Source organism: Furipterus horrens, unplaced genomic scaffold (assembly GCF_987537825.1).
Source record: "Furipterus horrens unplaced genomic scaffold, mFurHor1.1.pri manual_scaffold_8, whole genome shotgun sequence".
Lineage (NCBI taxonomy): Eukaryota > Metazoa > Chordata > Mammalia > Chiroptera > Furipteridae > Furipterus > Furipterus horrens.
Window position 1 is genome coordinate 37,542,960 of NW_028327178.1, and position 24,167 is coordinate 37,567,126.

General features: G+C 39.4%; 1 protein-coding gene across 1 annotated transcript; it reads right to left on the minus strand.

Moving 5' to 3' along the window:
- Positions 1-5,203: 5,203 nt before the first annotated feature.
- HRH4 (histamine receptor H4) lies at positions 5,204-23,084 on the minus strand. The gene is made up of 3 exons (XM_090285126.1): positions 22,898-23,084; positions 14,814-14,977; positions 5,204-6,051 (listed from the first exon to the last, which is right to left on the minus strand). Exons 1-3 carry the CDS (start codon positions 23,082-23,084, stop codon positions 5,254-5,256), a joined length of 1,149 nt encoding a protein of 382 aa, XP_090141252.1. The 3' UTR covers positions 5,204-5,253.
- Between the last annotated feature and the right edge of the window lie 1,083 nt (positions 23,085-24,167).

Consider the following 24,167-nt stretch of genomic DNA (forward strand, 5'->3'; position numbering starts at 1 on the left):
TCTTGCGTTGAAGTCTCCAAGGAGATAAAGAGCGTTACTTCTGGGGATCTTGGATAACGCTTCGTCCAGTGCATGGTAGAACTGTTCTTTCTCTTCGGTGGTGGGGCAGAGGGTTGGAGCGTACGCGCTAAGAATGCAGACTGGGCCGAAAGTTGTTGACAATCGGAGGGTAAGTAATCTCTCTGTGCCTCCTGTGGGTGGCTCTATGGAGTTAACAAGCCTGTTCTTCACAGCGAACCCAACACCGTGCTGTCTTGGTTGGTCCGGAGACTTCCCTTGCCAGTAGAAGGTGTAGTTGGTTTCTCTGATAGTTCCGTTGTCGGCCAACCGGGTCTCCTGTAGAGCCGCAATGTCGATGTTTAGTCATGCCAGTTCCCTGTCGATGACGGCGGTTTTCCTGGCACCATTGATCCACGGAAGGTCTGCAGTAAGTCCGGGACACATGGTCCTGATGTTCCAGCTAGCGAGGCGAAGAGCTGGAGGCTTCTTTCTTGTTGTTTGCTTGGAATTGCCTGGTGCGAGTGTTTTGTGGCCCACTTTTCAAGAGACGCCTCTCTGATCCCCACGCACCCAGTGGGGCAGGTGAGCCATGGCGAGACGGCACCTAATTGGCTGGGGGCTGCCCAGCTTGAGGCGGGCGGTAGCTGTCCAGTGAGGTGCGATGACCTCTCCCACCGTCAGAGGAGACCCCTGGCGCTCGTTTCCTTCGCCAATCGGATGAGCTTATAACCGGTAACTGTCTCCTCCCGTGTTAAGTCGACATCTTGCGATGACGCTGGAGTGTCCTCTCCAGTGAAGCTACAAAGCCTGGGCAGGGTGATATGGAGGGCCAGCTGTTGCCCATGCAGCAGACCCCCCCACTCTTCGCAGCTGAAGGATCCAAGGGGAAAGACAGAGTCAATACAGCTTGGCTTCAGGTGCGCCGCAGGAGTTGCCGACGTCAAACCGCCTTAGGGACTCCGGCTCCGGATTTTCTGTCGGGGTTTACTCCCTTAGCCTTTCCCCTGAGGAGGTATGCCTCGAGGCAGAGGAGGTTTTTTGGAATCAACTAAAGCATTCTAAATGACAGAGTCAAAAGGTAACATTTACAACAGAAAAGGCAATGTTTGTACTTTCTGGGGTATTCACTTTAATCATTTTATGAAACACTTTTTTTTACATATGGAAGAGGGGTTGTAATTCATATGCCTAAAGGGAATAGAAAGGTAAATGAAAGTGACGGAGTGATGGAGAGTGGAAATGAGAAGGACTGAAGGGTATCTCCCTGTCTAAAAGAGGCAGCCACTACTCAGAGTTGGCAAATTATTTTCTTGAGAGAACATGGGCCCCCTATTGCTTGATCTTGCAATTTCTCAAAAAAACCTGAAAGAAAAATCTCAACTTAATGTTAAAGTCCACGAAGTTTAAACAACAACAACAAAATTAACTCACCTTATAGACCAGATACTCCCAGGAACCACCAGCTCAGAATCTCTGGTTTGAGATTATAATGAAACCATCACCTATAGGGCTGATCCACTGATGAGTTCCGTACTTTCTTGGACTTGCTCATTCCTCCTTCAATTCCATCACCAACACAAAGATGTTAAACACTCCATAAGCACTGCAGTACATGTGATCAGTAAGAATAGAGGTCAAGAATGAGATTGCTGGGCTTAGCATCCAAATTACTCAGCATACTAGCCTCAGGGTACATGATTTGAATTTCTGCCTTGAGAAAATTACAAATTACGACATTATGGACCAGCGGGCTGCTTGTATACTGTTAAAACTGGGGATGTTTAAGTCCTTAAAGACAAATCTCTATTTTATTATGCTTAAATATAGGCTAGGATGTGCCAATTATCTGTTGCTTATTAGCTTATTAGCTTCAAGCCTACCTTTTTCTACATGACTCTAAGCTGGGGCTAGGAGTCATATATTTCCCAGACTCCCTTGACAACTGGCTTTCAATTAGGTTCCACTAATGGTAGACACTGGCAAGAGATTGGAAGGCAGAAGGTCCTGAGAAGAAACCCCACTTAGCACTTCTAGGCTGGCTAGGCATCCTTCCAGCATCATTTCCTAATAAGGCTTCTGCATTGTTGTGCCCCATTGGAAGTACCAGCAGCCACTGGGCCTGCACTGACCCACCTCCCAGCACCAGCTGGTCTCACCCCTTTGCTTGCCCAAACCCGAGTAGGGCATCACACATCAATCAGAGCTCCAAGCAGCAGTTCTCCAGGGACTGCCTCAGGATTCCAGATTCTCTTTTACTTCTCTCTATTACTACATATAGGAAGCGCTTTCTTTAGTTAGTAATGTCTGGGTTATGTCAACATCCATTCTTGCTCTCTTAGCTTCTCAATATCCTGTATTATCCCATTCCCTGTGTTAAATTCTTTCCATTTTAAATGATAAACATGGTTTTCTTGACTCAACCCTGACTGCTAACAATTATTAGAACAAAAAATTTACTTTGTATAATAGAATTTCTCTTTTTCCAAAATAATAATGTGAAAAGAATAGTTTCTTCAAATGCCAAGATCCTTGCTTCAAGAAAGTTGTGGTTACCAAAATCCACAAAAGGCACCTCTGTAAAATAGTGATGATTGTACTGTCACTATTATTTAAAGCCCTCAAGACTCATAAAAAGCCTAATCCTAAAGAATGTGTCATAATTGGCATTTATATTCCTAAATCTGTTTTTATTCTCCTTGAATCTATTTCTGTACAGACCAACTGAAGCCAACACTTTCAGAACCAACATTTTAAGGAATTTTCTGCCAATTATGCCAGGGACTTGGGTCTGGATTTTAAATGAGTTAGTAAATATTTTTAAGTATTTATTGAAAATTAAATATTATGTATTAAAGTATTTTAAATCAATTTAAATTCAAGTATTTTTAATATAAAATTGAAAAAGTATTATAAACCAGCTCTGTTTGGGGAAGAGGGTGGTAATTTCTTATACTAAAATAGCAGCCTTCATTTTATGAAAGCATTCACCTGAAGATATCATGAAAAGTTTAGGTAGAAGTTTAGATATACAAACATGTGTTTCTAAAATACAGGATTATATTTTCTTTCCTCTAGAAACATCTATACTGAACTGATAATTATGGTTGTTTCTTGGGTATAGGAATTGTCTTATTGTTGTCTTCTCTTTTTCTAATATGTACATATTACTTTTGTTATAATGAAAAACATTTCAAAGTTCTTCTAGTACAAATTTAAAATATTTGCATTTAAAAACTAGGATTGACATTTCATTTTTAAGAAAAATGCTTTCCGACAGCTATCTACAGAGTACCTATAGTATGCCTAGCACTGTATTAAGAGAACCCCAAAGTCAAATTCCTACCTCAAGGAATCTCAATCATATTGGCAAGGTTCATAGATATGTTTGCAGTAAGTAGTTAACACAAGATAGATTCTTTACAAACATTTATGTAATGACTACATGAATGTACTATCAAAGGCATTTATTTATTAAAACTCTCATTTCATAGAGGATTACCCCTATTCTGTACATTAATTGTACATATATCCTATTTCACTACTTCTAAGATACACATCACACATTTTTCAACAACTCTGAAATCAGAATGGGACTTACTATCAACGTAATTTTTTAAAGTTTTATTTTAGAGACCATTTCACATTTTCTCTTTCATAGTGGTAAATAAAATAACAGTATGTTTTACATTGATGACATCTTACATTGAGCAAAGTACAATATATATTATATTCTCTATATATTAGAAAATACATATAAATATTTAGGCATGTTTCCCCAAGGTTCAACTGTCAAAGGTTTTCAGAGGGCCATTCTATTCGGTAGACATTCAAGTCTCCAATGATTATATGAAATTCATACCTGCTAGTTTATAAATGTTAAAACCAGCAGCTGACAAGTAACAACTTTATCAAAAGTTGTGCATTTACTTTTATTTCTCAAATTTCTAAAATCACTATTGAATTTTAAACATATATCTCCAGTTTTTAACCTACTCAAGTAAGAATGTACTTTAAAATTATGTACATTTCTAAGCAGTTATGTACTTAAAAGATTTTCATAATATAGTGTTTGAAATTAATCAAAAGTTTAAAATATCTGAGAAACATCAAAATGGCTAAACTATATAAGAACTCTGAGAAGTTATAGAAACAACACTGATAAAACCTTTTAGGAGAGATGAAATTAACTACAAAATCAAAAGGACACTGAAAAAATCTTATAGTGACAAGAAGAACAAAATGTTACCAGAATAATTTTGTTCACCAGAATAAAATGTGACTCATCAGTAAGGTATAACCTTCCTTAACTACATAATAAATAAACCAGTCTGAGCACTGCAATGTAAAACAGTAGGCACATGAGTTAAAGACATCAAACAAATACAGAAAGCTATTCTATTAGTAATAATTGACACCTACAAGTTCTGTGCAAATACATCAGGTTTAATCATATAGTCCTTTCATTGTCTCTTAGCATTACTCTTTCTTTCATATTTCCTTACAGGGAAGTTTAACTGATGTGGATGTTTGGAAAAGAGGTCAGGAAAAAATAGGGAAACCCATCCTTTCAATCCATCGGTGACCACTGCCTGCCCCTCACCCTCTCACCCTGATTGCCAGCTTGATTCTTCCAAGATAACTTCACTGAGGACCTCACTGCTTTTCTGGGATTAGGAATATTGAGTTTGGAAGTGCAGGTGCCCCTCGCTCCTCCATCTGGGCCCTCTCTCACTTCCTGCTCCTGCCAACTCAACCCCCAACTCACCTGCCCACTGATCATAACAGAGTAGCCCATCCAGTGGAAAGAACAATACAGCTCCTTTTTCTATTATGTACTTCAGCAAATAGTTTTAAAACTTGACAAATTTTTATCACTATAAAATAAAAAGAGAAATTGCTTAGGACTGTAGCAAACACTGAAAATAGAAAAAAACTCTTGACTTTTACCACCAATGTTACACCAAGATCTAAAAGACAAGAAAGAGGTGATGACTAAGAAAAATACAGTGCCTTTGTGGCTATGTGCTTACAAAAAGATTACTGTCCATTTCTAATTACACTGTTATTGTTCATCTGAATAATTTTCCCTTGACTTCTAGATTATAGTTTTTTTAAAAATTTTCAAGTGTTATAATTATATGACCATTTTTGGTAGAGTGGACAGGGCAAGATAAAAGCCAGATAAAATTCATTTAGGTGCTATTAAGACTCAAATGTAAATAAGCAATAAAATTGTCTTTAAGTGGACACTGTCTAATTGTGTGGTGTTATGGGTTGCTTTTTTGGACAAAATATTTTCAAGAAAGCCTTCTGAAAATGCTTGTGACACAATGGGTACAAAAGAGGATTGACAAAGGAATTACACCACTGAAGCCAGAATGCAATATCATACATAATTGTTTTAGGATGCTGATATGGGCTGTACATTGAATAAACAAATGTGAACAGAGAATAAGGAGCCCAGCAAATGATGAAAACTCCTAAGAGCATGGCCAATAATTTGGCTACTTTATTGGCTCTCAGCAGTTCAAGATGTTCTTTTTGGTGAAGAGTTAGGTTATCTGAGTGAGAGAGGGAATCCATTGTGGAAGCAATTATGTCTCTATTCTTCTGGGCTCTTATAGAAAACAAAAGACTGCTTTTTCTTCGTTGTCTCTCTAAATGATGGGGTGCTGCTGCTTCCTTTGGTTCAGCAAGAGATGGTCTTGAAAACAGTCCACACTTGAATGAGTGTCCAGAGTTACATGAGGAGGCAGAATTGAGTTCAGGAGGGCTTGGCTCCCTATCGAGACAACCACGCTTCTGTAGTCTCCAGTAAATATACATGTTGAAATAAGCCACTAAGAAGATTGGGGCCAGGAAGTCCAGGAATAATGTGATGGCAAGGACATACCATTTTGAAATGAATCCAGGATGACACTGACCCTCTCCTGTCTTCCAAGACTCTGAAATTATAATGATTGGCCCATGCACTAAGAAGGCCAGAACCCAGACGGCCACCATCAGAGCCACGATCTTCCAGATCCCAGTGCGTTGAGCTCGGTAAGAGACCTAAAAGAGGCCAAATAAATTATTTTCAGTATTATGAAGCATAAGTTGATTGCATAAAGCATACCATAGGCCCTTAGGAGTTTCAGGGATGTGCTAGAGGGGAGGACATTAACTAGGCCTGGGTAACACGATGGGGACCAGGACACATGGTTCAATTTCAGGGGAGCCTGCACTAAGATGCAGACTTTCTTAGTGATTTTAAGGAGGAAGAGTGTAACCCTCAAAGTTGAACATCTTGACACTGTAGAACATGTCACAATCTGAACTGAAACTGGGTACATCTTTTCATAGTGCTTCACAATCTGTCAGCCAGGTCATGACCAGGTTTTTGTTGTTTGTTTGTTTTTAATGAAATAGGATTTTTCCACATCAGAATGCATCACACATTGTAAGGGTATTGTTTGACTAAACTTTTGCTTTGGCAATATAAGATATAGGTATGTAGAGAGAAATGCGCATACTGAACCACAGTATAAAATGCATTTCTCACTGTAGTCACAGTCAAAAATGTTTGAAAGCACTGGCTTTCTTGATTCTAATAAAGGAAAAATCTACTGTGCAGTTCATGCTGATTCTTTAAGGTGGGATCAAAAAGAGAAAGAAAAACATCACTTCCAGGAAGGTGACACACAAAAAGAAAGCTGTTTACACCTGCTGTGGGGAGTTACTATGGAGTTATTGAGCATTACCTAATCATTTCGTTCCTTAAAGACTTCCACCTGACAAAAATGGTGCCAAAGCTATGGCTAGCCACATGAATGTGGTGTGTGGCACTGTCTTTTTTAAGGTTGAAGAATGTTCTAGATCTACTTATTCACAACAACGGACTTCTATAGGGGAAAATGAGGTTCTCTGAGTAAGGATTGCTCTTGGATCACAGGCCCCCCTAATCTTTGATAGATCCTGAAATTTTCAAAAATATCTTCTGTAAGATGTCTAAAGATACCCAAGATCAACCACTACTAAACCTAAGGAAGAAAGCATGAACCAAGAATTTTGTGAGGGGACTTGTATTAGATTAGTTAAGATTTTTTTCTAGCTAAAATATTCCACATTTCTCTGATTTCCTCACTTGAAGGGAAATGAAATGACAGCATGCCTCCCTTTCCACCGGCTTTCTTCTACTATTTTACCTGTATATTTTTACGTCTCATCCTACCGTGGTCCCTCATTTGTATTATATAAAAGGGTGCAACACTGCTCAGCACTGGCTTTCTTTGACAGATTGTGCATTCTGGAAAGGGCTCAATGATGACTAGAAATAAGATAAAACTGGTTTGTTTCTTTTTTAAACTGAACTATTTTTAAAAACTGCAGGGAAGTGTTTTTGGAGTGTTTTTTCTAACCAGATTATTGGTATTTCTGAGGCTAAGCTAAAACGCACATGGTGCTGAAAACAAGCTCCCATGTATGACAGGCTTTTTGCCTTCTGCTTCTCAATCACTAATTAATACATCTCTTGCACTAAATATAATGATTATGAAGATGGTAACAATACCCAGATGGTCATAAAACTGCATTTAGTTTTTTAATTGCTCTGTTCAGCCTTTGTAATAATATAATGCAGAATGGTGGAAAGTGATCTCCTTTCTATTATGCACAAGGTCAAATGGGATAATGGACTTCTAAGGGATTTGAGAGCACGGTCCCAATCTCTTTGTCTCTGCGGAGCACTTTTGAGAGATGGACAGCTCAAGCGTTGCTTGAACGCAGACTCGGGACAAGTGAAGTGGCCTCCCTGAAATCAGTCAGAGGCCCACCTCTCACCCACTCCAGAATATGTTCATTACTCAGAATATTGCCTCTTACGCTACATTTTCCATGTTCTTGATTTTACCATCAGGAATCTTTTTTCATTGGCAGATAAAGAAATACTCTCCTCTTACTGTCTTAATCCTGTATGAATTTTAATTTCCGTTCTTCCCAGCTATCCTGTCTACATTCCCCGACCCACTCTTGCTTCCGCCCTGGAATCTGCCCTTCTGGAAAACTTGTCTGGGCACTGGAATCATGCACTTGCCGTCTTCATGGAGCCTTCCTTTTTCAAGTGATTGTCAGATTTCCACTTCCCAGGCTCAGCACAGAGCACTGCCTTATCAGGCTGTCTCCTCTACTTTTGTTTCCCACAAGAGCCCAGCTTTCCCATGACCACTTCCTACCAGCTTCGGTCGGCTTTGAAGGATTGCTTCTAGTTTCACACAGCTGTGTTGAGTTGCAGCCCCATTTCCCCAGCCAAGGGTTCCAGTGCCAGTAAGAGAAATCCCCATAACTTCTAACTGTGAAAACTAGCAGGGACTGTAGCGAAGTAAGACAGAGGATTACTGGAGCTCCAGGTGTTCCTCTCAAAGGCCCACATGGATGCAGTCAAACTCAGCTGAGCTCCAGCACGGGGGCAGCAGCTCAAAAGTCACCTTGGACATATGGGAAGAAACTGAATTGTCTGGCATCAGGGCAGGGGGTGAAGGGATAGCTTTCTCCCCACAGAAGTGCTGGCAAAGATTATTGTTCCTATTCTGAGCAGTACTGGCAGTGGGGCATCATATGTGAGTCTCCATCAACCTGGCTAACACTGTTCACGCTGCCCTGGTGATTCCCTGAAACCCCACCCCATTCAACTAGCAGGCCCACCCAAGCCCTTTGCAGGGGCTTTTGCATACAAATGGCCTGTCTTGGCTCATGCTACTGACCGTCCTAAAATCTCTCAAGCAAGTAGCATCTTGGGATTGTTGTGCCCTGAACCTGTTCCTAAGTGGCCCCAGGACTAGTACTAGCAGAGCAGCCAGCCTTGGTTCACAGGTTGGCCTTTCCCAGGTACCTCCAAGCCCAGCACAAATAGCAGCCATCTGAAGATGGCTTTGTAGTTCATGCCAGGTGGTCCCAGGCAGGGCACAGGTGGTGGCTGACCTTGACCTGCACCTTCCAGGGGGATCCAGAACTAATGCACCCAGTGGACAACTTCAGACCACACCAAAGCACCACCCAACCTCTTCTATAAGCAATACACTAAAAGGATGGACTCACCAGGTATCTGAACCCTGCTGAAGTGAATTGCACTCCCTGGGGTCTGTCCCTACTTAGCAGATCCTCTATGGTAGCTACAGCCCTTTCTCAAAGCTGATCAGCCTGGGGGTAAATCCCTCCTATTCATGTGCCAACAGCAATCAAGTCTCACCTACAATAAGATGGTGCACAGTTGTAACACCAGGTTCAGGTGACTTGAAAGGCTGTGCTACTGGGCCCTACAGGACATCTACTACACAAAGCCACTCTAACCAAAACCATGAGATGTAGCAGCTCTACCTAATGCACAGAAACAAACACATAGAGGCAGCCAAATTGAGAAGACAAATAAAGATGTCCCAAATGACAAAACAAAACTCCAGAAAAAGAACTAAGCAAAATGGAAATGAGCAATTTACCAGTTACAGAGTTCAAAACTCTAGTTATAAAAGTGCTCAATGAATTTAGGGGAAGAGTAGATGAACTTAGTGAGAACTTCAACAAAGAGATAGGACACATAAAAATGGAGATAGAAACATTAAAAAGAAATAGCCATAAATGAAGAATACACTAACTAAAATAAAGAATACATTACAGGGAATAAGCAGTAGAGCAGATTAAGCAGAGGATCAAATCAGCAGTTTAGAAGACAAGGAAGCAGAAAACAAACAATCAGAAGAGTGAAAAGAAAAAAAAGAATCCAAAAATATGATGATAGTGTAAGGAGCCTTTGGGGCTACTTCAAGTGTGCCAACATTCACATCATGGGAGTTGTTGAAAGGAGGAGAGACAGAGCAAGAAACTGAAAACCTAGTTGAAAAAATAGTGACAGAAAACTTTCCTAACCTGGTGAAGGAAATAGACATACAAGTGGAGGAAGCACAGAGAGTCCCGAACAAGATGAACCCAAATAAGTCTACACTAAGATACATCATAATTAAAATGCCAAAAGTTGAAGACCAAAAAAAAAAAAATCTTAAAAGCAACAGAAAAAAGCAGTTAGTTACAAGGGATCTCCCATAAGACTACCAGCTGACTCCTCAACAGAAATATACAGGCCAGAAGTGATTGGCACAAAATATTCAAAATGATATAAAGTCAGTATCTACAACTAAGATTATTCTATCCAGCAAAGCTATCATTTAGAATCAAAGGACAGATGAAGAGCTTCCCAGATAAAAAAAAAAAAAAGCTATAGTTGTCACCACCAAACAAGTATTACAAGAAATGTTGAAGAGTTTTCTTTAAGAAGAAGAAAAAGAAGATAAATAATATGAATAATAAAATGCCAATATCTACATACCAATCAATAATCACTTTAAATTCAGATGGATTAAATGTTCCAATAAAAAGACATATGGTGGCTGAATGGATAATAAAACAAGAGCCTTATACATGCTGTCCACAGGAGACTCACTCAAGATCAAAAGACACACACAGAATGAAAGTAAAGGAATGGAAAAAAATACATCATAAACATTGAAACAAACAAACAAAAGCTAGAGTAGCGATACTCATGCCAGACAAAAGAAACTTTAAAACCAAGGCTATAACAACAGACAAAGAAGGACCCAACAATTCCATTTCTAGGTATTTATCTGAAGAAACCCAACACTAAATTGAAAAGACATATACATCCATATGTTCATTGCAGCATTATTTACAATAGCCAACATAGGTAAGTAACCTAAGTGTCTGAAATAGATGAATGAAAAAGAAGAAATGGTGCGTATATACAATGGAATATGTTTCAGCCATAAAAAGGAATGAAATCTTGCCCTCTGTAACAACATGGATAGATCTAGAGGATATTGTGCCAAGTGAGTTAAGTCAGAAGGAGAAGACAAATGCCAGATGATTTTACTTATATGTAGAATCTAAAAACAAAATAAATGAACAAGCAAAACAGAAACAGACTCATAGATACAAAGAACATTTTGACAGTTGCCAGATGGGAGGAAGTTGGGGGAGTAGGTGTAAAAGGCAAAGGAATTAAGAAGTACAAATTGGTAGTTACAGAATAGTCATGGGGATGTAAAGTACAGTAGCAAATATAGACAATAATATTGTGATAGCTATGTATGGTGTCAGATGGGTACCAGATTCATCAGGGTGATCACTTGGTAAATTATATAAATGCTAATCATATGGTGGTACACCTGAAACTAATATTATATTGTAGGTTCACTGTAATTAAAAAATAAAAATTATTGTCTTTATTGGGTGTTTAAGTTGATTGGAATATCATTCCATACACCAGAAGGTTATGGGTTTCATTCCTGGTCAGGCACATGCCTAGGTTTCAGGTTTGATCCCCAGTCAGAGCAAGTACAGGAGGCAACTTATCAATATTTCCCTCTCACATTAATTTCTCTCTCTCTCTCTCTCTCTCTTTCTCTCTCTCTCTCTCTCTGTCTCTCTCTCTCTCTCCCGCCCCCTCTCTAAAATCAATAAATATATCCTCAGGTGAGGATTTAAACAAACAAACAAACAAATGTTGTTTTTTAAAGACCTGGAACAAACCCACCCATTTCCCCTCTAGACATCACCCACCATCTTTCTAACTTTTAAGCACTTTTTTCTAACTGAGCAAGCTGTCTTTTACTTTCTCATAAATCTAAGGTAGACCCAAGAGTTTGAGAATTCAGTGAAGCAAGTCCTAGAAACACCCAATGATGATTAAAAAGAAATATTAACCCAGAAAGAAAGGAAATAGGAGAAGGTTTTTTGAAACTGTTTTTTAAATGTTTTGACTGTCACTTAAAGTAAGAAATACATTTTATGTCATAACCAAATACACAGATAAAAATATTCATAATATAATATGCTTATAATGTGCAAGGTACTCTGATATTCTATATTCTCAGTTTTATCATACCCTATTCAGCTTCTTTCCATATTTTTCCATTCAAAATAAAGAAACTGGTTTCAACCCACTGAACTGATTTTATGACCTACCATTTGAAAGACGTAAGATTACAGACATCTGAATTGCTTATCCAAACTGCTCTGCACTTCTTCCAGTCTGTCCAGTACGAACCGCAGTGGACTCTTGTGCCAATGAGGTACCCAATGCAAAATATCTGGCTGTCCCGCTGTTCTGTCCTGCCTTTCTTCCTGGCCACATGGCAGCTCAGCTACACTTAGTCCACTGTACTGAACCCATTTGTTTATGAGTCTGTCTCCATGTTAAGATATTATGAGTCTCAAAAATAGAAACTCTGCTGGTTTCATTTCTTCTTTTAAAGTATATTTTATTGATTATGCTATTACAGGTGTCCCAATTATTGCCCTTTGCCCCCACCACCCTGGTACCTCCCTTCCCTCCAGCAATCACCCCCTTTAGTTCATATCCATGGGACATGCATATAAATTATTCAGCTTCTCCATTTCCTATACTATTTTTAACATTCCCTGCCTATTTTGTATCTACCAATTATGCTTCTTGCACCTTTTCCCTATTTCCCCCCTTCCCCTTCCCTGCTGAAAACCCTCCTTATGATCTCCATATCTATGAGTCTGTTGCTGTTGTTTGCTTAGTTTGTTTTTGTTTTTGTTTTTTGATATATTTGTTGATAGCTTTGAGTTTGGTGTCATTTTACTGTTTATAGTTTTGATCTGCTTCTTTTTCTTAAATAAGTCCCTTTAACATTTCATATAATAATAGCTTGGTGATGATGAACTCATTTAGCTTTACCTTGTCTGGGAAGCACTTCAACTGCCCTTCCATTCTAAATGATAGCTTTGTTGCATAGAGTAATCTTGGTTGTAGGTCCTTGCTTTTCATCACTTTGAATACTTCTTGCCAGTCCCTTCTTGCCTGCAAAATTTCTTTGGAGAAACCAGCTGATAGTCTCATGGGAATTCCTTTGTAGGTAACTCTCTGCTTTTGTTTTGCTGCTTTCAAGATTATCTCTTTATCTTTAACCTTTAGTAATTTAATTATGATATATATTGGTGTGGTCCTCTTTGGGGCCAACTTGTTTGGGACTCTGTGCTTCCTGGACTTTTATGTCTATTTCCTTCACCAAATTAGGGAGGGTTTTTTTCATTGTTTTTTCAAATAAGTTTTCAATTTCTTGCTTGCTCTTCCTCTTCTGCTTCTGGTATCCCTATGATTTGGAAGTTGGCACTTTGGGAAATGTTCAAGGGTCTTCTTATTCTCTCCTTTTTTTTTTTTTTTTTTTAATTCTTGTTTCTTCATTGTGTTCTTATCAAATGTTTATTTCTTCCTTATGTTCCAAATCATTGATTTGGACCCCAACTTTCTTCCCTTCACGGTTGGTTCCCTGTGGATTTTTCTTTATTTCACTCAGTGTAGCCTTCATTTCTTCCCTTATGGTTTTGCCATACTCAGTGAGTTCTCTGAGCATTCTTACCACCAGTGTTGTGAACTCTGCATCTGATAGGTTGGCGATCTCTATTTCATTTATTTCTTTTTCTGGGTTTTTTTTTTTTCCTGTCTTTTATTTGAGCCATATTTTTTTATCTCTTCAATTTGGCAGTCTCCTTGTGTTTGTTTCTGTGTATTAGGTAGAGCTGCTTTGACTCCCTGTCTTGGCACACCTGTTTGGATGAATATGGCTTCTTTAAATCCTTGGTTGTCAGACTTCCATACCGTTTAATTTTCTGGCAATTTTAGGTGTTTTTTGCTTTGAGGTTAGTTGTGATTCTTCTTATGGTTGTGCAAGGAAGCAAAGCGTGTCTATCTACACCTCCATCTTGACCAGAAGTTCTGACTTCATTTCCTTAGCCCAGCACTTAGCAAAATCTTTGTCACAGAATAGTGCCCCAAAGACTTGGGTCGCTGGGACTCAAGGGTGCAGGAAGTTTCTCATCTTGGTTTCAAAGATTTCAGATCACTGCTCAATATTTCTATGGCCCCCTCTAACCACTTGTCCTTTATTGTATCAGGTATGAGTTTTCTCCCTTGTTCTATTGTTAACATTGTTCTTTAGCTTTTTAAGACTTATCGCTAACTTGTTAAATGAGACTATTCCAAATCTCAGGTAAGTTCAGGTTTTCTTGGGATGTGTCCTAAACTGGCACCAGGACTTTACCTTTATGATTGGTTCTACTTTATAAACTATAGCTTCTTGTATACTGTCTTTCTTTTGGCCATTAAAAGTTGGTTTTCTCATGACATTCAAAAGTCTGGGAGTCTTTCTACTTGCCCACCAAGTTCCATCCTGAGGAAAATATTCAGGTCTCAATTTTTCTAAGAGCAGAACTGATAAATCCACTGTGAAGCTCATGTATATCTGACTAACTACGGACTCAGTATACCACTTCTGACAACTTGCCTTGGATTTTCTTTGAAGCCTTCCCATTTTAATAGCAGGAAAGGGATTGGCTTAACCAAATCACCTGCAGAAGATGTTCACTAGAGGACAATGAAAACTTATTGCCAGATTACAAAAGGATAATCAGGTTCCTTTAAGTGTGTCAATTAAAGAAAATATTAGATTTTAAAACTTTTTGCTCAGTGTGTAGGCATTGTCCCGCAAATCAAAAGGTCACTGGTTTGATTCCAAGTCAGGGCATATGCCTGGGTTGTGGGCTAGGTCCCTTGTTGGGGGTGCGTGAAAGGCAACCAACCAATGTTTTTCTCACACATCAACGTTTTTCTCCCTCTCTTTCTCCCTCCCTTCTCCTCTCTCCAAAAATAAATACGTAAAAAAAATTTTTTTAATTTTTGCTAGGGACCCAAAATTTACCAGTACATATTCCTCTAAGGAAAACAAATTAATGGTTTCACTTACAGCATTGGAGATTGACTGGTATCGATCATAGCTGATGAGTACGATGTTATACACAGAGGCTGTACATAAAAGATAGTCAACAATGAGCCAAAATGCACAGATTTTATTTTCAGAGTTCCAATTGGACAGCTTCTGAGACATGTACAAAGGAATGGAGATCACACCTATACAGGGAAAAAATAGGGTAAAAAATAGCATATATCTATTTTAACAAAGAGACATTGTACACAACACATTGATGTATCTGAATTGATCAAAAATGGCTTGATTATAGTTTAGAAAGCAATGGTATTTCATCGACAAACTCAGGATTGGTTTCCTACACATTTTTTAATTACCAGTTTTATAATAGCTGTCATAAGCCTCATACTTTCAATGGCTCCTTTTTACTTTCCAAGTTAAGTTTAGGTACCAACCTGTATTTTCAGCCACATGTAACATGAGTCATCTTTATGTTCATGATGCAACCCAAACAGGACAGGCCACTCATCCCTCAAACACATCTCACATTTTCACATCACTTTACCTTTCCCAAAGCATTCTTTCTTCCTAGAATGTCCTCTTCTCTTCTACTGAAAAGTATATTTACTTCCTTTTTGTTCTTCACCGAGTTAAAGAAATGACTTTCGCCTTACCATTTTTCTTGGAACTTCCTTGGCAGAAGTAACTTCTCTGTCACCTGCACTTTCCTAGAACTTTACTTATGACTCCCTCCTTATGTACAAAAATATACTACTTTATATTGTTGTCAGTTTTTAACTTGTTTCTGCTGATGCCTGGGACCATGTTGTAAATCAGTCTTTGTATTTTTCACATTTATAAGACTGATCAAAATGACTTAAATAAATTAATAATACCTAACATCTGTTGTGCAATTGCCATATGCCAGACATTGTGCTATGTGTGTTACACATATCATCTCATTTAACCTTCATGGGAGCTCTGTGAGGTAGGGACTGTGCTAAGCCAACAAATAAAGAACATGAAGTCAAAAAAGGAGACATATTAACCCAAGGTCTACTTAGCTAGTAAGTGAAAGATGGATTTGAAACCAGTCAATGTGACTTTAGAACCGCTAATTTAAGCACTACCCTTCACTGAATGAGCAAATATATAAATGATATGGCTCAGCACCAAACCAGCTGAACTGTGAAAAATGACTAAACTGGGCTCCATTTCCTTTAGCTTTGCAGGGATTTTTAATTGCACTGACATTTCAGACAGGTGGCACTACTCACTAAAAACATAATCTTTTAGGTGGAAGCTCAGTTGAAATCTTATTTTGTTGAGCATCTTTATATTTTATCAGGCATGTCACAGGAATTGTCATTTTTTATATCAGAACCAAGTTAGACTATTATAAAGAACAATAGTAAAGGTAAAAGAAAGAAAAAGGAAAGGGAAGCATGAAGGAAACCTGCAGTTCTCCCCAAACAAGGTGCTGTTGTAACAATGAAACACTCAGTCTCTCTGACTCCATTTGGATCAAGTCCAGTTGTCCCTATGGCCTTTAAACTAATAGTTCCCGCTTTAATCATTAGAGGAATTCCGCTTCAGGCTTGAGTTTTTACTAAAACAGCTCCTCCCATTTTCCCTTCCCTTGACATAAAAGTCTGAACTCTTTACTTTCTAAAGATGAATTTGAAGAACTACTAGGGTTCCCATCTTCTCAGCCAGAGCCTTCTCGGTCAATAAACCTGCCCTTACTCCAAGCTTGGATGCTTTAAGTTTTGGCCTTCTGAAGCATCGGGCACACAGACTTTTGGTCAGTAATGCCACAAGAATATAGTGGTGTGTGTGGTTTCTGAACCAGAGAAAGGAACTACAGAGCTTAGCATTATGTACGTAGGTTCATATACATATACAAGAAACTAGATCCCATGGAGATAAAGAGTTGTGTGTCCAGTTCTTATATGTAGTTCAAGTTGCCTGTTTGTTTGTATTTCAATTACGTTTTTTATGATAACTAAATTTTCTTATGGTGTCTTCCACCTCAGATGTGTGTGTGAGAGTGTGTGTATGCACACATGCACACCTATGGTATAAAATAAGTCACCAGGTTCACCTGAGATAAATTCAAGTATCTTCAAAACAGAGACATGTATTATATTTCAGCCCAGAGTTGTAGCTTCTAATCTTCCACAGACAAGTATTTTTCATACACACACTCATTTCTCCCACAGAGTGAGACAGAAGAGTGCAATCCCAAGAATCATTTGCATCACAGACACCCATTGTCTGATTAAAAGGTTCAAAAAAAGGTGGGAGTTAAATAATCTTTTTCACACTTTGTGATTTACACAAAAGAGGAAGAGTGTTTCTGCAACCTTAGAAGTTATTGGAAATAACAGCTTAAAGCAGGCTCTAGTTTGTCCTTTTGGTTTTAATAAAATCCTGATGCCACCTTGGGTTCTATGTAATGTTTTAGTACAAACATTATGCTCAGTTCTTCTATCTTGTTGAATGATGGAGATATTTGTGACTCATTCCAAAAGTTTCAAAAACTGTGAATCAGAAATATTTCTATGATATATTTTTCCCACAATTCGTACACTGAATTCATGCATCTGGGTCAAATGGACTTGTTAGGTAGAACTAAGAGCCATTTCCTTTAAAAGAACAATAAGCCTTTGGTGGGACAAATTAAGGAAGTGGGGGCAGTTAGAGAAAACAAACTATATTAAAAGATGATGGTAAAGTGATAGGGCAGGCAGGTAGGCATAAGCTGAGCAGGAATGATAGGCCAGGTATGGGATGTCACCAGGGCAGAAAGTCCCAGGTGCCTAGCAACAGGCAAAACTAGAGAAAACAGCTATTATAGGTTAGGGCCTCCCCACAGGGTGACCTTTCTTCCTCTAGCATGTTGTTAGTCATGCAGTTTAGACTCCCTGATCTTTTATATTACAAGTGGTTTAGACCTCCTTGGAGGAGGAACAAGGTGGGGCAGGAGAATAGCCCCATAAGACTCCCACGCAAGCCCTTGCATGACCACTCCCTTAAGCATAAAGGCCTCAGGACAATGAGGTTTTGACCCACCTCAAACATCTTAGAATAGAACCTCAAGTGTGCTGACCACAGAGAGTTTTGGTCAAACTAGAGATAACAATCTAGGCCTCAGTTATATTTCAGCTCCAGGCCCAGAAAAGCAGCAAAACCAGACAAGTGGCACCATATCCGACATCAGGACCAGATGCAATGACTAATGACTGCCTACCCTAGCACCAACCAATCAGTAAAGACCAAGACCCTGAAAGGCCACACCTGCAACGCTGATGAATATTCTATTGAGAACCTCCCCTGAGACCTCCTGGAATCCTCACCTATAGAAAACAGATAAAAACTTTAAGACAAAGGACCGAGCGCACACTCACTCTCTTTCTAGAGCACACCCACACCTTCCCCCACTGCTTTCCTTAGGCATGTATCTTTTGCTTTCTTTCTCCTAAGCAATAGGGCCCTCTTTTTGTTCCTGCAACTTGTTTCCTGGGTCCGCACAGCCCAGCTGGCTCACTTATCCTGCCTCTGTGATTTTCTTTCTAAAAGGGTAAATACACTTCTTGCACTAGTCCTTGACTCTGAATTCTTTCTTTGCCGAACTCAAGAACCAAGGTATAGCACCACCACTAGCAAAGGGTGGGGGTGGGGTGGAGGTGAAGAAAACAGGAGGAGGAGAGATGGAAGGGGAAGAAAGAAAAGAAGAGAAGCCCTGTAAGACCCTAGATGACTTACCCATCCTAGCTGTCCCCGATCTCTTTGGTCTCACCTCCCCCTAATCCCTTCACACACACCCCCCCACACACACACACACTGCCATCATTCCACTCCAGCCCTTCTGGCCTCAGATACACCACACATACACTGCCTCAGATCCTTGCACTTTCTTGGGCATAAAATGCTCTTCCCCCAGAATGCGTCTTCTGTTTGCTCAAATGTTTCTTGATCCGAGAACCCAACTCTGGAAGTTTAAATTGCAACCTCCACCTCAAACACACACTCTCTCTCTCATTCCTGCTGTTTTTCTCAACAGCAATGATCACTCTCTCAAATGCTATGCAATTTTATTTACTTGTTTATATTGTTTATTGTCTATCTCCCCACCTTTGCCCACAGTAGAAATAGAAGCACCATGAGGGAAGCAATTTTTGTCTGTATTTTCACTGCTATATCTCCAGCAGCTCAAAGAGTTCCTGGTTCCCAATAAATGGATACTAGATGAATGAACAGATGAGGTAAGCAAGGCCAGTTTGCTTGAAATTTGCCACCGGTCCAATCTGGTATTGCCCCTTCTTTCTGAAGCCTTCCCAGATACTACATCTTCCATGAAAAAAAATAACAATCAAAAGGTGGCAGGAGCTAAAAGCCCCAGTGAATTCTCTAGGCCAACAGAAGACTGTGGATAACATCGAGTGCATATAGGGTGTTATGACTGAATATTTGTGTCAGCCCCAAATTCATTCACACGTTGAAGCCTTAACCCCCAGGGTGGCTGTATTTGAGACAGAGCCTATACCTAAGTCATTAAAAAGTTAAATGAGGTTGTAAGGGTGAAGCCCTAATCCAACAAAATTAGTGTCCTTATAAGAAGAAACACAAGAGAACTTGCTTGCTCTCTCTCTCTCTTTGTATACTAAGGGGAAAGGCTATATGATGATACATCAAGAAGGCATATACAAAGCAGAATGAGTGCTCCAACCAGGAACCGAATCAGCCGGCACCTTGATCTGGGACTTTCCAGCCTCCAGAAAGTAAATCACTGATGTTTAAGCCCAGACTGTGGTATTTTGTTACAGCAGTCCAAGCTGACTAACTCAGAAGTTTAGAGAACAGAAGAATCCTGAACTCAGGCATGAAGGTACTAAAGATAAACTTTGCCATCCTGAAAATGTGGTTCAGACTCTGTCAGCAGCAAACACCTTTTGCCCTTGAATATCCTGCCTGGGTCATCCAGCACATGGTCATGTAGGCCATAAGTGCCACACGATTGTAGAAGTGAAGAAGTTACCCATAGATGGAAGCATCAGTCATGAAATACCAACTTTACAGATATTGATCTAGATGCAGATAGTATATTATTTCCTAGACTAGTGTACAGGTGGTATATATTTATATCAATGTAGCTGCTACTGAAATTTTCCCTCAACAAATCTTTGCTTCCCAACACTAATTTCAGCCTGGGAAGCTACTCAGGTGCCACAAATTTAGATTCTCTACAGGACACCAGTTCTGCAACAGGTGAGAAGTGAGCATTCAGCCAGAAAGCCTACAATACTGAGCACATGTAATGCTCTCATCTGCCCTCCTGTTACTGCATGGTTTCTGGAGCTCTAGGTCCCATGACCCCAAATAGTAAGATTTGCTGGTTTACAGCTACAGAAAACTTCTCACGGGCTCGCCTCTGGCCCACTACCACCACTACGAGGCTCAGAGCTGAGAGGCACACCTCTAAGCATGGCAAATGAGTAAGAAGAGCATTGACACAAACCCAAACCTGGTTACCAAAAGGTCTCAGAGACTTTCCTAATTCTGGTGTTGTGTGAATACAGGCATACCTTGTTTTATGGCGCTTCGCAGATACCTCAGTTTCATCAACATTGAGGCAAGACCCTCCACCAGCAAAAAAGATTATGACTCACTGAAGGCTCAGATAATTGTTAGCACTTTTTAGCAATAAAGTAATTTTTTAAAGGTTTATTTTATTCTCACTTGAGAGAGCAGGGAAGGGAGAGGGAGAAACATTGATGCAACAGAGAAACACCAATCAGCCACCTCCTGCATGCTCTCCAACCAAGGACTGAGCCTACAACACAGGCATGTGCCCTGACTGGAAATTGAACTAGCAACCCAATGGAGCCATGCAGATCAGGGCAATAAAATAATTCTTAATTAAGGTATATACCTTGTTTTTCATACATAATACTATTACACACTTAATAGATTATCATATAGTAGAAACAAAACTTTCATAGGCACTACGAAATGAAAAAGTTCATGTGCCTCGCTTTACTGCTATATTCACTTTATGGCAGTGATCTGGAATTGAACCCACAGTACCTCTGAGGTGCTGTGTTAAATAAGTGGACCTCTGGAGGAAGCTGGCAGGGTCAGGGACTATGTGAGGGATGAGACCAGTAGATTAAAAGAGACTCTGATCTGTGTCAAACTGCTCTTGTCAAGAGCAAAGCCATCTCTTCTCCCACCCACCTGCTGAATAGAGGGGAACCAACAGGACTAGTGTATCACTACAGCTGCAGGGACATTTCTCAATCAAAGACAGACCACATCTTTGTGTTGCAGTGCTCCAGCCCGTGACGCTGACATTGCACCATACACAGAGACATTCCATTTTTATCTGCACCCATCTTTGCGCAAAAGCTTTAGGCCCCAGGCTCTGTCAGTGAGTATAGTTTATCCTGTTCCTCCCTCCTATCAGGTTCGTAGGTCCTCACTCCTTTTGACTTGGTCAAAATACAGAACTGACTTCAAGTGCTTGGTGTCCTCTAAAAGTTCTACAGCTCTATGAAGAAAGAGGAGAGGCCTATGTATGTTTACAGCAGGATACTCTTTACGTTTACATAAATACACTTTTTACATAAACATACCAACTTGTGTATGTTTGTGCAAGCATGAAGAATGAATGATAACCAAGTTCTTAACACTGGTTACCTGCAGCGGTAGAACTGAGGAGAGAAATGGCAAAATTGCTGCATTCTTTAATTCTTCTATATTGGTTAGCCACTTTATCTGTGACCCTGTCCTTTTTATATCATGGCACCTAAATCAATCTCTCCAGCTAGAAATTTTTTTCAGGAGTTTTATCAATGCAACACCGGAAGCATAAGCATCCCTCCCAAAATGTTCTCTCTTTCTATTAAGAGTTGTATACTTCTCTTAGTCCCCAGAACCCAATCTCTCACGTATCTTTCTCTTTCTCCTGCCTGAGCCCACCCTTGCAGCTCTGTATCTCACGCTTCTTTTCCACCCTCATCCTAGCTCAGAGCCTTACCTACCACATGACTTCTACCTAGATTGCTGCAGGGTCATCTCTGAAACAAAGCTTCCCCCTGCTCCAGCTTCTCCCACCTACACTACATCTCTTCTGATGCCTTCAAGGTAAAGCTTCCATCCATCCAATCACTCATCTGTTTTAAAGTTTTTTGATCTCCACATTGCCTGCTGAATAAACTCCAATCCCAAATCATACTAGTAGTCAAGGGCCTTCACTATATAGATTCTGACCACTCCGCCTTCCTCCCCTGCTGCTCCCACACAGCCATCGCACACCATCCAGTTTGGAGCTCCCACTTGGGAAGATTCACATTGTGTTCGAGGCAATAAACTATGCTATGGGTTTTATTCTTATAAGTGCAAGCATTTGTGCTGCTATAGACAATGATATATTAAATTATGCTAGAAGCTCCTATAAAGCAATATCATCAGCTGATAACTATTGCACATTTACTTTCTATAAGCATTGTTAAAGATTGATGGTCATCAGGAAGAGAAAAATTACAAAGTGCATGTTTTCAAAAAAAGATTGATCTAATTACTACGATCCCTTATAATACTATTTGATATGGTAGGTAGTTTAGTGCCAGGTGTAATTTATGATACTCTATACCATATCATAAAATAATATTAGCCATACTATTTAATTGACCTGAATATCCCATTTCCTGATTGTGCTGGTTACCAGCATATACATTATTTTCTATTACTCCAGCACTCTGATACTAAGGACATTATGCTTAAAGCAAAATAATTATAAACCTAAACATACAAGGAAAATAGATTCAGAAACAAATAGCTCTTAGATTCAATAATTCTTGAAATATTCTGAACTTATTTTATTCTACAAAAAGAAAATAAAAAGTTTTCAGATGAAAATTTCCCTACAAACCTGATTTTCATATATACAATATTCCCCTAAAGTACCATATAGCTTCCTCTGAACTTGAATCCTTAAACTTTGTGTTTTTAATCATTCCCAATTTCATACAGTCCCTTGAAATAGCAAAAACTTATTTTAAGGTTTTAGAAATAAGTTATACAGAAACAATTATCTTAAATAAAGAGATGTAACTTACCAACAAAGAAGTCAGAAATGGCCAAGTTAAGGAAAAAGTAATTACTTCGATGTCTAAGGTTTTTGTCCACCACAAAGGCTAAAATGACAATACTATTTCCTAGCATTATAGCAAAGGCTAGTAAGCCCATTAAAAATACTAAAGCAACGTGTGGTGGTGAAGTGATAGTACTATTAGTAGCTAACATCATATCAAATGATGAAGCTCAATATAGTAAGACGATTCTGACAAGTATGTGTTTAATTGTAAAATTAATATATATAGTCTTCTGCTCATGATGCGCTTTTCAAGATTTAAATACTGATAGCAGTACTTATTTCCTGATTCTTGAAAAGGGAACTTGTGGTAACAGTTCCCCTTTGATACTGAAAAAAAATGTACTTCCAAACATAGTAACATTTTATCTTAAACATTTTAATGTGATTCATCTATCTCCCATGAATGGAGGATAATATTATATATTTAATACATTATATAGGTAATAAATTGGGCTCAAATGAGATGCATGTTTAAAATTAATAAAGATCCAAATAAACAGTCTCATCTGGTCATGATGAAATTAACAGGGGCTAAATTGACCATCCCATCTGACACAGTTAAAAAACTAGACAACGAATATGAAATGATGGTTTTCAAAGCATTGCACATCAGCTGTTGTCCAGATGAGAGAAGGGAAGAAAATTCAGTGAGACCTGCCGTTGCCCCAGCTTACTGTCTTGAGTTTCCAGGGCCCAGAGCTGGAGTGTTACAGGAGAATGAGTAGCAGAGGGGAAATAAAGGCAGGACCCTCACCATTGCAATCTAACAACTTAATAGAGGAGGCTAGAAGCCAAGGGAGACATGTCTCACCAGCTAACTCAGTAGTCCTGGGCCTGGTCTGACAATATTGCCAGGTGTTTCAAAATCACAAGAAAATACCATGTAACACAGGAGGAGGGCTATCCTTGAAATTCTATGTATCCTTTCCACTATCTGAGAAAGAAAGCCTTTGAAACTGTGCTTTCATCCCAAGGCCAGAAAGGCAGGACAGAGTCCACAGTGCCCAAAGAAAAATAGCCCATAAAACAACTTTGGTTAATTGCCTACCTCTGGTCACTGTTTTACAGAGAGTCCCTTATGCTAACAGAAAGAGTCCATAAATGACTTTGGGTAACTGCCCCAACTTTAATGAACTGCCTCCCTTCACTTATGTGTTTTACAACACGATGAACAAATGGAGTCTGGAGCAAGATAAGGATTCAGGCTAACAGACCCCCACACATACCTAAGT

Coding starts and splice junctions, on each gene's coding strand:
- HRH4 (XM_090285126.1), bottom strand. CDS start 23,084: ATGTTAGCTACTAATAGTACTATCACTTCACCACCACACGTTGCTTTA. Junction 14,978..22,897: donor CATTTCTGACTTCTTTGTTG/GTAAGTTACATC, acceptor TTCCCTGTATAG/GTGTGATCTCCATTCCTTTG. Junction 6,052..14,813: donor ACCAGTCAATCTCCAATGCT/GTAAGTGAAACC, acceptor GGCCTCTTTTAG/GTCTCTTACCGAGCTCAACG.